At 35.9% G+C, this 15,344-nt stretch overlaps 3 protein-coding genes across 4 annotated transcripts; 1 reads left to right on the top strand and 2 right to left on the bottom strand.

The window, feature by feature from the left end:
- Positions 1–132: 132 nt before the first annotated feature.
- Positions 133–1,393, bottom strand: LOC147559286 (F-box protein At3g07870-like). Its single transcript, XM_086659158.1, has one exon. It carries the CDS (start codon positions 1,391–1,393, stop codon positions 257–259), a length of 1,137 nt encoding a protein of 378 aa, XP_086515284.1. The 3' UTR covers positions 133–256.
- Positions 1,394–2,608: 1,215 nt separating this feature from the next.
- Positions 2,609–5,863, top strand: PAC (pale cress protein (PAC)). 2 transcript variants are annotated; one of them, XM_086661170.1, is made up of 8 exons: positions 2,609–2,820; positions 2,954–3,027; positions 3,410–3,604; positions 3,690–3,776; positions 4,468–4,518; positions 4,710–4,889; positions 5,260–5,495; positions 5,542–5,863. In XM_086661170.1, exons 1-8 carry the CDS (start codon positions 2,697–2,699, stop codon positions 5,555–5,557), a joined length of 963 nt encoding a protein of 320 aa, XP_086517296.1. In that variant the 5' UTR covers positions 2,609–2,696; the 3' UTR covers positions 5,558–5,863. The 2 variants fall into 2 exon arrangements, with proteins under 2 accessions (XP_086517296.1, XP_086517297.1); XM_086661171.1 differs by having other exon boundaries at positions 2,630–2,820; positions 5,260–5,629.
- Positions 5,864–5,945: 82 nt separating this feature from the next.
- Positions 5,946–10,314, bottom strand: LOC147559284 (Serinc-domain containing serine and sphingolipid biosynthesis protein). The gene is made up of 6 exons (XM_086661169.1): positions 9,900–10,314; positions 8,990–9,229; positions 7,953–8,064; positions 7,650–7,824; positions 6,993–7,233; positions 5,946–6,463 (listed from the first exon to the last, which is right to left on the bottom strand). The coding sequence occupies exons 1-6, from the start codon at positions 10,072–10,074 to the stop codon at positions 6,174–6,176; spliced, it is 1,233 nt and encodes a 410-aa protein (XP_086517295.1). The 5' UTR covers positions 10,075–10,314; the 3' UTR covers positions 5,946–6,173.
- Between the last annotated feature and the right edge of the window lie 5,030 nt (positions 10,315–15,344).

The raw sequence follows: 15,344 nt of genomic DNA, 5'->3' as shown, positions 1-15,344 counted from the left end.
TTATTGAAACATGTATATTTTATCTTTTTCTTTTTTTGAATTGTTCAGCATGTGCCTCGAACCCTTGACCTCTAGGTGGAAGATTATACCTCAATTCTATCTTAGCTTTAGGTTGCCTAAAAACATAGTATATTTTTGTTTTGTTGTTGAAAGTAAAAACATTTTATATAATAAAAATCGAACACAAAAAAGTGAAGAAATACCAATCTAAACTATCACAAAACAATCTAGTGGGTTGGCTTGAAAAACCCTAAACTCAATTTTTTCTTCTCTTCTTAGACCTAACTCCCATATCTTTCAAGGAAATATTAGTGTTCATATGAAGAATTGCTTCAAAATGGTCCAACATGTCATCATCCTGTTGAGACAGTATCTTCATGGTTTCAGTTTTTGGATCATAACTGCAAAGTTTATCGTCTGTGTGCCATAACACTAGTTCTTTCTTCTTTGTTATAAACAATGGCTCATAGAATTCCTTTGCAATGAAGTCAGGACAAACCATTCTGAATTCCTTACTCCAATTCCAAACCTTTTCCTTATTCTTCTTAAAGGACCATATCTCCACAAATTCTGGTTCTTCTTCTTCTTTTAGACGAGGTGTTTCATTTATGTAAATAAAGCACAAATCACCTCCCAACACTTTGAGAGAAGAAAACTTTCCCATATCATCATCATCACACTCTCGGAAACAAGGTGGCGAGCCAAGCACCCGAAACTTCTCCGTTCGCAAACTAAATCCCACAATTTTGTTATCGGTCGTCTCAAAATTAATCGCACCGTTCGCGAAAGTACCACCTGTTTTCCACAAGCCGTAATTGGTGGTTCCAATGTCCCTCCACCCACGACGATCACCAAGAGTGTATACCTGCACAAATCCCTCTTTGATTTGTGGGTTGGCATAGTAAACTCTTAAGACTTTGTACTCGTTTGTTGATTTTAAGTAACCAAATCCACCTGCTATAAAATAGTGTCTATTTCTTATAATAAGTCGTGGCAGGTTAACATATTCTCCTGTAAACGGATTGCATATATGAATAGGATCTAGGACACCGTGGTGTGGAATAGAAAAACATACTAAACCGTTGCATGAAGCAAGTATTGTCGTGTCAAAATCTCGCTTTCCAATAGGAGGATGATCTATTTTTACAGTGCGGTTGGGGTATAAATCATGATTTTTGTTATCAAAAATAATTTCATCAAAATCCCCATAGTAAAGTTCAACACTGCTCTTCCCGCGATATGCATCATCCTTTGCAAACGAAAATAAGATACCAAATTTTTTGTGTCTGAGAATATCTCGCCAAGTTTTACATACAAATTTCGCTTGCATGATGGATTCCGGAGGAACACGAGAAACAATTTCTTCTACGAGATTTGGATGAAGTTTCTCCATCTCACCTAAATTCTTTTTTTTTTTGTGTGTGTTTTGGTTTGGTATCTAAGCTTTGTTCTTCACCTTTATAGAGAGCCGTGTGGGTTTCTACTTTTTTGTAGAGAGGTATGGGGCGGTTGGAAAGCAATTCAGTAAGAACAAAAGGGGAAAAATAGAAACTACCAATTTTGAGTTGAGTACTTATTTTCTGTAGAGCCTCAAGGAGACCTCAATTATTAAAATCATCAACCTAAAGCCTAAAGGTATATAAAGAGTAATGTTTTATTTTGTTGTAGTAATTTTTTTAATGATTAAGAGTTATATATAGTTTGTTTGTCATTAGTAATTGGTAGAGGATCTTTTTTTTTTTGAACTAATTGGCAGAGGATTGACCGAGAAATTCATGGAAGAAATCGATGCGGCCAGAGATAAGGACAAACGACTGAAACTGACAAAATCAAGTCATGGATGTAAGAATTGGACGAAACTTGAGCATTGATGTGAAATTACGTATCGCACATTCGGTGTTGTTAACGCGCAATCGACCCACTTTGGGGGGCCAAATTTCATTGTTTAGGTTTTGAAAATGGTTTAATAAGTTTTTCTTTAGGAAGTTTTCAATTTTCTTAAGATTCTATAATTTATTTATTTATTTAGAAGTTGTTAATTAAAATTTGATTAGGTTTAGGAAATCCTATACACTATAATGGGTATCCAGACAAGTTGTTGATTAATTCATTCAGTTTTATCACTAAAATATCACTATTTCGTTACACCATGTGAGTATTTCAATTTTGAAATTTTTGACATATATTTAAAACTTTTATGAGTTTTACTCTGCGTCATATACTAATAAAAACTAATATTTGACCTGGAAAATTGACACGACCAGTCTAATGGCCGATGTAGTTGGACAATGATTGAATGTTTGAAAATTAGCGGAATTTAAAATGCATGCGACTGGATATCCCAAATACCTGTAGACTTCGAAATATCTGCGACTGAATGTGACGAATGTTCACGAATTGTAAAGTCTACCTAAACGATTGACTACACACCCTCGGTCAAAAGATGGTGGTAGTCTGCGTGTGAAAATAAAACTCGGCCATGTTATTCACTTTACCAACAACAACACTTCATCAAAAAAAAAAACAACAACAACAAAAAATTATTCACTTGACCATATCAATGGCTGCCTATGTGTGTATAAAATTAAAAACCTAGTGTTGTGGGCATATAAAATTTCACTTTTTAACCCACTAAAAAAAAGCCCGAATTGCTTTAAAATCCAATTTCCAAGTTCTTGTCATCTCCCAAACCAAAGATGGAGTCGAGGGTGATTTTGCTAACCTGTGCTCTTCCTTCACCATCAATTTCCTTCATGACCCTCAAAAGGAATTATTCATTCATTCCAATTTCAACCCTTTTTAGACCAAAATCACCATCCGGTAGGTTATTAGATTATACCATCATTATCACAACCATAAAAAAAAACCTCAGTCTAATCCTTATTGTGTTAATGGTTTTCTTCTCTGTCATTAACTGAACTTCTGTTCTTTTTTTTTTGAATTTTGCTTACAGTTTTGAGGTTGTGCAAAAAGGAAGACCAAGAGTTACAATACTTGGATGGACTCCCAAAAGAGTTCTATGATGATGTATGATTTACCCTCTTTTAATCAATTTGGGTTTGTTTTGATTATCATTTTACTTGTGTTTTTTGTTTGTTTTTCTAGAGTTTTGTGAAGAAAGTTTAATTTTTTGGTTTGTTTGTATAAATGGGTAGTTTAAGATATTGATGCATTTTTCTGTTTTATGATGTGTTTGTTATAAAGTTGAGTTCTTGCTCTAATTTATAGCTTGGGTTCTATTTGTTTTGATAGAAGATTAAGTCTGCCTTCTCTAATCAAGAATACCTACTTATTAATCTACTAGAATTAAGATTTGTGCAAGGAGAGTATGACTTGACCCTAAAATATGGTTTGGTGATTTGTGGTTTATCCTCTATTGGGAATTTGGCATAACTTTTGGGTAGGTCAGGAATGGCAAGCACGCCAACGAGAAAAGACTAAAGAGTTGCATCGGAGACGTGAAGAAGAAGATGAAGAAGAGAATAGAAAGGTTGAAGAGTATCGCGAAATTGGTACACGCTTAAAGGACTATCCGGAGGAAGAACTTTGCAAAGCTAGGAAGTTGGTTTCGAGTTTTATTAGAGCTGCTGAGGAAATAGAAGAGGTGAAATTTCTTATTTGTATGACTAGATTTTCAATTTTATGCCCGTATTAGTTGTAATCTCAATGTTACATCTCTTTACTATCAGAGAATCGAGGAGGCTGCTGAGAAAGGCGAACTCACAGAACTTGTCCTTATGATAGTGTGGAATCGCCTAGATCTTGCTCGACGAGATGTATGTATCTAGTTCTTTTACTCGAGTTCTTAGTTTTATTAGCTAATTTTAGCTAATGCTTTTTCTACCTCTCTATTACTAAAATCTGTAATCACAGTTTTATCTACTGTTTTCGTAAAATTATGTGTCTATACCCTGTGGTTGGAATTGGAATGAACCAGTTAGCAAACGAAGAATGTGAAGGAAATAATATTTGATATCTGCTATTGTATGGTGATGTTGAAGTATAGTGAAGTTTTAGAATGAATGTACGCCATTGAAGATGATGATGATGCCAGTACTGATGATGTTTAACTTCGGAGATTATCCTAGTGATTGCAAACCATTAAATTCATTTGCTCTGAGCTCCTCTCTGACTCACTCTTTTATTTCACTTATTGATGACCATTTCCAGCTCATTTGGAATCTTATCTGAAAATAAAAAGGCATTGTTAGTGATTTCTACTGGAATATTTTCACCTTGGAGGCTTGGACTTCGTAAACGAGCTCACGAGATTCACTCCAAGAATGTAACTTTTTGGGACCAACATTTTGTAGGTCAATAGCGGAACTTATGCTAATCATTTGCTAGCTATCTCTTATTCAATTCTGTTTTAATACTTCAGTTGGCAAATTCTAGATCTTGCAATTTGTTCTTCTTCCTTCCTCCACTACGCCAATGAATTTCATTTTCCAATACATTCTTTTGCAGGAAGAGAAGGATGTAATTAGAAGTCTGGACCTTTTGTACAGGCGGATTGAGGTACTTAATGCTCAAATACACTTGCGCTTTACCATCCTAAAATTGCAAATTTCGTTCTTGCAGCCACTTTCGTTTTTCGCTATCTATTGTTTCAATTTCTAGAACTCATTCATGTAGTGCTCTTCTTGTTCTCTTTTTCTTTTTCCTATTTGACCTTCTAGTGTAATTTGGCGTTTATTTGAAAATTCTAGACGGAGATTTTAAAGCGAGAAGCAAGTCCTGCCATGAGATTACTCAATGATCTCTTGAATTTGCATGATGGATTTGATGATGAAGGTTGGCTAAAGCAATGTAGAAAGCTAATGCTAGATACCTTTCCAAGAGAAGACCCATTCAGTTTGCTTGTTCCTTCGGGATTTGACATAAATACGGTAAATTACATTCGCTTATTGTTCCTTATTATTTAAAAACAATTTGAATGATGTTATGAAACTTTATTTCATTACCGACTTCCAAGTATGATTTAGAGGCCTATATCTTCGTGGACATAGATTCTTCATTCCTGATAGTTCCGCCTATGTATACAACTTTAATGGGCAACGCGGTTTAAGGTTCTCAAAAACTTGTGCTAGCTCTGGTCGACAAACGCAAGTGGACCTATTAGAAGTCAGTTTTGCTCATTATTTTCTCAAGTTTTTTCATTCAGGAAGTTAGATATAAATTTTGTTGATAAGTTTATGTCAATATTAGTAATTACGCTTCGGGTTTCCATTAACAACTCTCTCTCTCTCTTTATGCCAGCACCAGGGTCCATTCAGACCACCACCGGAGGACGATGATAATATGTTACTAAGGGTAGACTTTGTCAGAGAGGTTGATGCATTGTTACAAGAAGTTCGGGGTGAACAGGAAGAGATGGAAACTGCACAAGGGTTTGACCCGGAAGCCGTTGCAAGTAGATTGAAGGAACACGAAAAGAAAAGGACTATACAACAAGTAGAAGCTTTACTAAATCTAGCAGCCACTTTGACATGGTAGTAGCTCTCTTCTTAGGAAACCCTTCTCTTTTACTAGTAGCAAAAGTCAAAGCTTAGTGTAGATTGAGGACAATACAGACTATTTACAGACCTTGAGCAAATTGTGGCTCAAGAAATGTGTCTCATTAGTTTAGACAGGGAGGATAAGAATAGTATTAGCTTGTGTTTTCGGCGGGCTGATCCTTGATAAGTTCTTCATTTTTGTAGCAGATTAGGGCACTGAAAAAGCACATGAGATCCTTTTAGGGTTATCTGTTGCAAATTATTATGAGAAAAGATTGGATATTGGTATTTTCACTTCTTTTCTTTGTATGAGTTGAAAGAATGTTGTATATTGTTGATTTGAAAGGGAAGCTATTTGATTGTCTTGTCGAGGTGTTTTCTTTGTTTTTTCTTTCCTGTTTCTTTCTTTTTCTCCTATCTTCACAAACATGCAAAATAGAAATAGTATGAGACTAACCAATCCAATATCATATCATTAAGTTCTTAAACCATAAGTTATGATCTTACATACGACATACAACACTTACATTCATTCAAACTACAAACTTATTACAAGTAAAACTGGAAGTATTACCAGAATAACAAGGTCCTATACTTCAATGTTCCTTATCTACAACAACTTGTAATTTGAGATTTATCTAGGATATTGCAACAGAGTTGTACATGTAAAAGCGACTAAAAGAACTCACGATCGGGAAAGATCAAGGGAGCAACGAGAGACCAAACATAAAGAGCAGCAGTTGCCCATTGAGTGCATATTCGGACCCAAACTGATGTCCAACCAACATCTATTAGATCGGTGCTTGATGATGTTGAACTAGTCCAACCTGTAAGCAACATACCCGCATACATACTAGCGAGTGCGAAAATCAGATGAAAGAACGTATAGGAGTAACTAACTGGTGTTGCTTCGGTTTCTTTCTCCTTTTTTCCATCTTCTAACTCTAAAAGAGGTTTTGACCCACCTTCAACAAATATCAAGCATAAATGAATTAAGATAGGATAAAATGTACAAGTTATCATTCTTGGGGGACGGATAGGCTCAACTCACAATAATTTACGGTATCAAATCAAACTTCTTTTTTGCGAGCCTCCAGTTTCAAAGAACTTCTGAGGTTTAATTTTCATGTTTTCGTGTCTAATCGAGTGCTTTCTTTTTGCAAGGGATCATTTTCTTTTATTGTTTTTCTTCGTTCTCATTTTAGATTTCTTATAATCATTCTTTGCCGCCAGGCCTCTTCGATAAATATTTGCCTTCATAAAGAAGGTAGAATCAGAAACATAAGCATAAGAACCTTGATGGAGTTCTTACTTTGAAACGACATAAAAATTTATGATATTGAATCGACCATGTGATTTGTGGGAGGTGGGACATGAGTTATTTAGATGGCTTTCGTTTGACAGTTTTACATCTGGGCAATCAAATACTGGGTTTTTGCTGCCCATTTAACATCAGCCTACAAAATTTCTTGGTGGGCGAGTAGTCGAAAGTACCTGATCGAGGTGATGAAGGTGGGGACAGAAAGGTTGTGGAGGATCCAGCCCGACAGGCAGAGTACAGGACTGAGAGAACTGTTGTGAGCATACCAAGGATGAGGTTACCGGTGGATACTCCTTTCGAACTGTTGTGGAGACCATTGCATACATAATCTCGAGGCTCGCTCGAAAGAGCACTATAGAGCACATATGAACAATACACAGAAATGATGGAAGCTGGCAAAAGGCTCCCATTTACCTGTTTCAAAAATCCAACCCAAATTTCCTGGTTAAAGCTCCATTCTACTTATCACTGAAGAGATATTTAACTTTATTAACAATGACGATATCAGCAAAAAGTTCCAACTAAGGACTTCATTTTACATTTTTACGAGCAATAAGATTTAAGGGTTGAACATTTGTGCCGGACAAAAATGAAAAATCTAGGATTAACACCACAAACAAGTGTAGGTTTATGCCAAATCTTCCGACATAATCTATTATGGGAGGAGTTGGGGATTGAACTCCAAATTACGTCAATTGACCTTTTCCCGCATGACTAGTATAACTCTATTGACTACGTGGGAAAAAAATGGCATAGTTTTCAGATAATACACGGATATAGTCATTTCTAGACTTCTACTTACCGTAGTTACCATAATAAAGTTTCCTTACCTGTGGATGCAAAGCAATAATTGCAAAACTAAGTGCCAGGATCATGGTCATAACAATGAAGAAGACATTTAGGCCACAGTCGTGGCCAGCAGGATTAAACCAAATGAAGAGAAGTCCTGAGATAGTAAATGCTGCAAGGTAACATCCAACAGATACTACAAGTAATGCAATGTACCTGATCCAATTTGATGACAAAAAAATGAAACCCCAGGCAAGATAATAAAAATTTGCTCTTGATGTAGAACAAATAAGCAAACAAAAAGAAAAGAAGCAATAACGATTGAGAGAAGCAGTTGCACAAACCATTTCCGTTCATCTTTCTCAACCCATGCATCATTCCAGGTATGCGTGAAATCTAGTAGTATAACAACTTGAACCAGCAGAAACAACCCAGATCCGAACTTTGATAATGTTTCTGCAAAAGGATCGTATAATTATTAAATGAGGTAGTTTCAACTATAGAAAAATGGATATCTGTAAAATAACAGGTGCATGTCACAAAGAGTGCAAGAGATGTTCGTACAAACAGATGCTGCCCACAGAGAACCAGTGAAAGCAGTTAGCACTGCTCGATTTAAGCATTACAAATGCAGGTACCAATTGCTTAGTCTACGAAGTCAAACTTTGGAATGAAAATCGAACTAATGGATAATCATTCTTATATTCTGAACTATTATATTCTATGTTATTATTTTGGATAAAGGACTTGATATGTTTAGAGGCCAATAGGAGTTTCTGAAACCCAAAAATGAGCCCGAACACACATATAGGGTACATTGCTATCACCATTCCTTATGATGACACCAATAAATAATAAGCCACTTCAACACGCTTGGCAGGAAGGGAAGCCCTTCGGAGCGGATGTCTTGACCTCTTGCTCTATACCAAAATGAGCCTAAACACCTGCCCAACCCAACGTTAGTAACCATCTAACATCTTTAGATATAAAATTAGCCTATCATAGATTTCATGTATCATCTAATCGGATATTCGGATCTAACATTCATATCCGTGGGGGAGGGGGGGGGGGGGGGGGGGGGCAAGTGGATGGTATTCTGACTCCGGATGGGTATCATGTCATAAGCTGAAACTCCAAATATCCCTGATTAGATTAAAACTCTATTAATAAACATTACAAAATTAAGAAAATAAGGAGACAGATCAAATTTTCTTAAGTTTTCGTGTATACAAGTAAAAAAAATACAAGTCATGGGTTTTAGAGATAGATATGATACAGGGTTAGGCGTTTTTACTCAACCCCCAGAAGTCAGGAAACAAGTAATAGTAAAATGAAAAATAAAATTGAGTATCCAAATTCTATTTAATAAGGCAAGACTGACCATAAATTGAGATGATAACATCTGGAAGAAAAAACATGAGAATGATGAGCAAAGCCCACACAACAATCTTCACAATCCATCCTCCGTGATGCATTGCATGTCGTTTATCATTCTGATCCTTGACACCAATCATGATAAGGGCCAATGACGCGAAAAAGAGGAAATTCCCCAAGCTGACCCGGAAAACAGCATTGATTTGCAACCATTCTTTCGAGTGCGGGTGTTCGTGAGTGTTTATCCCTATAGATTCCAAGGAAATGAAAATTACCATAGATTCAAATAAATGACTAGCTGCAATTATACTCTAAACGACCAAATGAGAAATGGTCCGATAATAGCATCGCAACTTAAAATGATGACGTCCACCACCCTTTGGTGCAGCGGTTGGACACCCCTTTTAAGCCCATGAGGTCGTCGGATCGAGTCTCGGTGGAAGCAGTTCGCCATCAAGATTTATCCCATGTAATTTAGGCAATATATAGTTTAAATTAGGCAGTTATCGTGCTCATCACATCTTCATGTTGTATCAATGCCTTGTAACGATTAACGTAGATCGTAGTCGATTTCTCAAAAAAAAAAACTTAAAATGATGACTAACAATGACAAAATACCAAAAGAGCAACATAAATCTAAGAACTAAGAAGAATGGAGAAGATAATGATATATGGGTAGGGGATCAAATAACTTCATATAAGGAAACCCTCTATGAGAGCTCTCAATTTACTCAATTATTGAATTGAGTAGAACTCCCAACTACAGAAAACCCAATCATAAAAATCTAAAATTGGCATCAAACAACTCTAATTGGAATTTAATTGAAGCTGATAATCCAATCAAAGAATGAATTTTGAAAGAAAAGAAAACATAATTTGGGAAATAAGAGAGAGAGAGAGGGAGAGGGAAGGATTACAGGGGAGTTTTTCCATAAGAGGAGCTCCAATTTCTCTGATAATCCATGAAGTGATAAGAGAGACACCAAAAAGACCACAATAACCAAGTCTAGCTGATCTTCCTGATATCCCTGAAGCTACTGTTGTACATAATCCACAAGTTGAAGATGCACAGCAAGCCAACAAACAAGACATCCTCTCTCTCTTTCTCTCTCTACAATTTTATATCTCTATCACCTCACAACAACTCTAATTCACAGGCAATAAATTAGAGAAGACACTAGAGAATAGAGATTCCAAGGTTTGACCGTTCGCTATATTACATTTTCTCAGGGGGTGTGACTATATACAGGCCCTTCTTTTTATTCTCCACTTCCATCTCTCCTAGCGCCCCACGGATTGCGGCAGTCCGAGGGCCTAATCCGTGTTGGACTTGAACAACATGGATTCAACACATTCCGAGGTCCACAAGGAACGTCAAAAGGTAGAGAGAGAGGGGCTAAGTCGCTAAGAGAAAAAGGACGAGGTGCCTCTAGAGCACCCTTTTCAGGATTTGTTTAGCTTTGGAATTTGGTATAGACTTGGCTTTGATAGAGATTTGACAAGACCAGGGATTTAGGGCTTCTAAAATAATTTTAGGAGGTATCCAAGATTTTAGCTGGAAAATTTTGGATGCCTCCAGCTCCTCTTCTACTCTTGATGTCAGTGGTCGACAAAAGAGTCGTCGGACAAACGACATAGTTGATGACTCTTTAAAGAAAAAGAAAAGAAAAAATTTGAGCGGAACGAGAAAGAGAAGGAAAGAAAAAATTTCTCTCTTCCCTTCTCTTTCTCGTTCTGCTCAAACTTTTTCTCTTTCTCTCTCATTCTATGAAGCTTTCATATAAGCTTCAATTAAAGCTCAGATCTGAAGCTTCAATGGAAGTTTAAGCTTCCCTCGAAGCTTCAGAAAAGGAGAGAGAAAGGGAGAGGCAACTGAAAGTGAAATGATGCGGTGATTCAGAAGTTGTGGTGGTCCAGAAGTTGTGGTGGTGAAAGAGAATACGAAAAAGGATGTTTTTTCGTTTGGAGGGTCACCAACAATGACATTTTGTTAAAGATCCTTCCCGGGCGACCCACCTAACAAAACTTTGTCCGGTTTCAATTGGAAACTTCCCTACCATCCCTGTCAGTGAAGGGAGTTAAATTTCGAAGTATTAAAATTGGAATGAACTAATGACACTTACCATCTGTCCTCAAAATGACCCACAAATTACTTGCAATTTTGATGGTATATTTTTTCTCATAGTCCAAACTGGATTCGTTTGGTTCAATCGACATTTAACTAAATATTTCATTATCTTAATAGAGTCAATTCATACTTGAGTTCAAATCAAATTTAGGAGAAAACAAATGTTTTACGAGAAAACAAAATTATGGGCTTTTATGTGCTCTTACCGCAGGTGATAATTCTTGAAAATGTTTTAATTAGGAAAGTTTGAATTTGAAGTTTTAAAATTGAAAAGAATGACTAAGTTACCATCTGCCCTTAGGAATGACCTGCAAACTATTTGCAAATTTTGGCGGTAATCTTTTTGTAGTGTCTGGTTCAAATCGAATTTAAACGAGTATTCTGTAATTTTATTCGAATTAAGTTAGATTTCGAGTCCAACTTTGACTTTGAAAATAAACAAATTTCTTACAAGTAGATCACGAGTTTTCCTATCACATAGTCATGTTACGAAACTTAAATCTTCTTCTTTTTAAGTTGTAAATCTTTGAGGTAATATCGTCAGCGAGGATAGTTAAAATCTGACTGGTTAAAACGAGAAATGATTTCTAGTTTACTACGTGGGATGACCGACAAGCTATTTGCAAAATTTGGTGGTATTTTTTCCTCATTATTTAAAACTTAGGGTTATTTTCCAAATAACCCCCAACTTTGTGACCAACTTCTTGCCTAGCCCCCTACTTTATCAAAAATACTCAGATGACCCTTTTTTTGAGTTTTCGTTATAATTCTGTTAACCAACCATCATTTCTCTCTCCTCCATCTCATAACCTCTCTCTGCCACCTCACCTTCTCGCCACCTCATCATCTTCACCGGCGAAGGTCGTCGGCTGACCAATTTTCCGACCGGCGACCTTCAAACCTGAAAAAAATTTATTTTTTTTCTCTTTTTCTTCCTCCCTCTCTCATGTTTTCTCTCTCTTCCCACTCTCTCTCTCTCTATATATATATATATTGGCAGGCAAAGGGGGGAACCCTTCGCCGGTCGTCAGTTTGGGAAACCAGACCGGCGAAGGTCTGGGAAAACCAGACCTTCGGATCTATGAAAACCAAACCTTCGGATGTGGGAAATTCCCACACCGACGACCGGCGAAGGGTTCCCCCCTTCGCGGCCAGTATATAGAGAGAGAGTGAGAAGAGAAGGGAAGAAGAGAGAAAACACAAGAGAGAGAGGAAGGAAAAGAGAAAAAAAAAATTTAGGTTTGAAGGTCGCTTACCGGAAAATTGGTCGAGCGGCGACCTTTTCCAGTGAAGATGATGAGGTGGCAAGAAGATGAGGTGGCAGAGAGAGGTTATGAGATGGAGGAAAGAGAAATGATGACTGGTTAACGGAGTTATAACGGAAACTCAAAAAGGGGGTCATCTGGGTATTTTTGATAAAGTATGGATTTAGGCAGGAAGCCGGTCATAAAGTTGGGGGTTATTTGGGAAATAACCCTAAAACTTAATTCAAGTCCATTCAGACTTCAACTCAAATCTAGGTAGGCCTGTAAACAGTAGCTTACCGGATTAGATACAGGCATATCCGATAAGCTAACTAATATCCGATGGATATTATATATCAATGTCCAAATCCGACTCCATAATATTAACGAATATCGGATAATATCCGATATCTGAAACAAAAACAAAAATTTATATTTTAAGTTTAATGGTGTGTTTGGATGGCGGACTCATAAATCCGCGAATTAATGAGTCCCTTCAGATTCATGATTCCACAGATTCATGAATCCAAGTAATATTTTTGGTTTGTTTGACAACTAATAAGAATCATATGGTTTATTATTGAGTATTTTTAAACTTTTTAAAAAAAATGTTGAAGAAACTTTGTTCTCGAAACTCGTTTTATTCGAGAAGCTTCTGTTTTCTTCATAATTTTTTTTTCGAGAACCGTTTTCTATTTTTTTTCGCAAACAATTTTTTTCAAACATAGTTTTTCCCGAAAGGCATTGTTTCCTCGAAACCCTTTTCCCCGAATTTTTTTTCTCGAAAACCATTTTTCCGGTAACCAAGGTTTCATAAAACTTTTTTTTCACAAAAATCGTTTTGTTCCCAAAAAAATGATTTTTTTTTAGAAAACTTTTTTTTTTGAGATAAAATTTTCGGGAAAAACAGTGTCCGTGAAGCAAACAAAACAAATTTTCAGAAAATTTCAGTTATCGCAAAAAGCAGTTTTCGAGAAAGAAAAAAGTATTTACCGAGAAAAAAAATTTGGTAGAAAAACGGATATGGAGGAAAAATCTGTTTTCGAAAAAAAAAAATTTTGGGGGAGTCTCGATTTGCGGGAAAAACGATTGTCGAAAAAATCGGGGTTCTGGGAAAAAAACGATTTTCGGGAAAAAGAAAACGATTTTGCGGGACAAAAATTATTTTGCGGGAAAAAAAATATTTTTTGAAGAAAAAATGATTTTCGTGAAAAACATATTTTGGGGAAAAGAATGATTTTTGAAAAAAAACATTTTTAAAATAATTATTTTGTAGAAGGAAATATTTTTTTTTGTTGATTTTAAGTTTGAAATCTAAGTTTATTAATCCAATATCCTAAGAAATCCTAAGGGGAGGGTTAGATTTTGTTCCAATACAAATTTTGGGGAAAAAAATGATTTTTGAAAAAAAAAATATTTTTAAATAATTATTTTGTAGAAGGAAATATTTTTTTTTGTTGATTTTAAGTTTGAAATCTAAGTTTATTAAACCAAAATCCTAACAAATCCTAAGAGGTAGGGTGGGATTTTGGTCCAACACAAATTTTGGACTTAGGAATCCTTAGGATTCAAGAGTCATAGATTCTTAGTAGCCAAATAGACCAAGAATTATTGATCCCTACCAAATCCCGCTTTTGATAGGAATCCTACTTTTGAACCCTGCAACCAAACACACCATAGGTTTTTAACCATTAGATCTATATATTAAATCTCAACAATCCATTTTATATATTATTATTTATAAAATTTGTATCTTAATATTTTTTTATATTACTTATCGGTTACTGATATTTATCGGATCAGATATTGGTGTATCCGTATCCGATAACAAATATCCGATATCCGAAATTTTAGATGCTTTTAAAAAATTCGAATGCAGATCGAATGTCTATTGACAGATTTCGTAGGTGGCCAATACGCGGACAACCGTTTTTCTTATATGGACAACTATTTTCGGGTCCGATGCGAGTCAACTATGTTTGACTTAGTTGACTTTGATTTAATAAGGGGACAACTCCATAAAGTCTTAAATACTAATAATTAGTAACTTGTGGACTACTAACAAAAATAATAGTTAAAGATTGAAAACCTAAACTGTCTTCTTCTTCTTCATGTTCTTCCTTCTTCTTAGTCTTATTCTTCTTTCTTCACTTCTACTAAAAGTAAACTGTAGTTTCTACCATTTATTTTTATCAAACCCTAGATGGATGAAGAAGACAAAATCTCTTCTTAGTCTTATTCTTCTTTCTTCACTTCTACTAAAAGTAAACTGTAGTTTCTACCATTTTTTTTATCAAACCCTAAATGGATGAAGAAGACAAAATCCCTCAATCTGCATCTGAAGAAGTTTTTCCGGGCGTTTCTATAATAGACATTAATGACATTGATGAGGTAAAACAGAACATAACTTGCGACGAAAATCTGGCAAAATCGGACAATTTTCCAGATTTTCTTAGCAACTTAGCTTCTGTTATGCCGTATTTTCGGAGAAAACCGATGAAAATATTGCATAACAGAAACAAAGTTGCGACGAAAATCTGGCAAGTTTTTTTATTATGCCAGATTTTCGTCGCAAGTGATGTTCTGTTATGCCATATTTTTGCACAACTCGAATTACCAGATTCATCTTCCTCTTCACCATCGTTTTCAGAGTCGGAACCAACAGATCCATCTTCGTCTTCCACATCTTCTCTAATTTTCTCTGCCATCAGTACCATCTTCTTCTTAATGGTTGGTTTTAGAGTTTTAGGGTTCTAACCTTTGTCTTTGGGGAGATTCTACAACAACTCCCTTGCTTTTGTTTGATGCCATAACCACCAATGCTTCTCCAAGGAGTTTCTCTCTCTAGAAATTTGGGTGATGATGAAGAACAAGTAATAGAAGAGATGAAGACTAAACTAACCTAGAGTTTATGGAGAAAGAGAAAGGTCATCAAATAATACATCTGATTCTAAGAGGACTTGAGTGAAAATAATAGAGAATTGTCCCCT

The sequence above is a fragment of the Eschscholzia californica genome, unplaced genomic scaffold (assembly GCF_041429995.1).
Source record: "Eschscholzia californica isolate CP2 unplaced genomic scaffold, dmEscCali1.0.p SCAF_2, whole genome shotgun sequence".
NCBI lineage: Eukaryota > Viridiplantae > Streptophyta > Magnoliopsida > Ranunculales > Papaveraceae > Eschscholzia > Eschscholzia californica.
Note: the sequence above shows the minus strand (reverse complement) of the source record. Positions and strands in the feature narration are given on the sequence as shown.

Bases quoted from the DNA above. Each gene is read 5' to 3' on its own strand.
- LOC147559286 (XM_086659158.1), bottom strand. From the start codon at position 1,393: ATGGAGAAACTTCATCCAAATCTCGTAGAAGAAATTGTTTCTCGTGTT.
- PAC (XM_086661170.1), top strand. From the start codon at position 2,697: ATGGAGTCGAGGGTGATTTTGCTAACCTGTGCTCTTCCTTCACCATCA. The intron at 3,028-3,409 runs GTATGATTTACC...TGGGTAGGTCAG, and splicing joins CAAAAGAGTTCTATGATGAT to GAATGGCAAGCACGCCAACG. The intron at 3,777-4,467 runs GTATGTATCTAG...ATTCTTTTGCAG, and splicing joins TAGATCTTGCTCGACGAGAT to GAAGAGAAGGATGTAATTAG.
- LOC147559284 (XM_086661169.1), bottom strand. From the start codon at position 10,074: ATGTCTTGTTTGTTGGCTTGCTGTGCATCTTCAACTTGTGGATTATGT. The intron at 7,825-7,952 runs GTTTGTGCAACT...AAATTGGATCAG, and splicing joins GAGAAAGATGAACGGAAATG to GTACATTGCATTACTTGTAG. The intron at 7,234-7,649 runs GTAAGGAAACTT...TTTTTGAAACAG, and splicing joins TTATTGCTTTGCATCCACAG to GTAAATGGGAGCCTTTTGCC.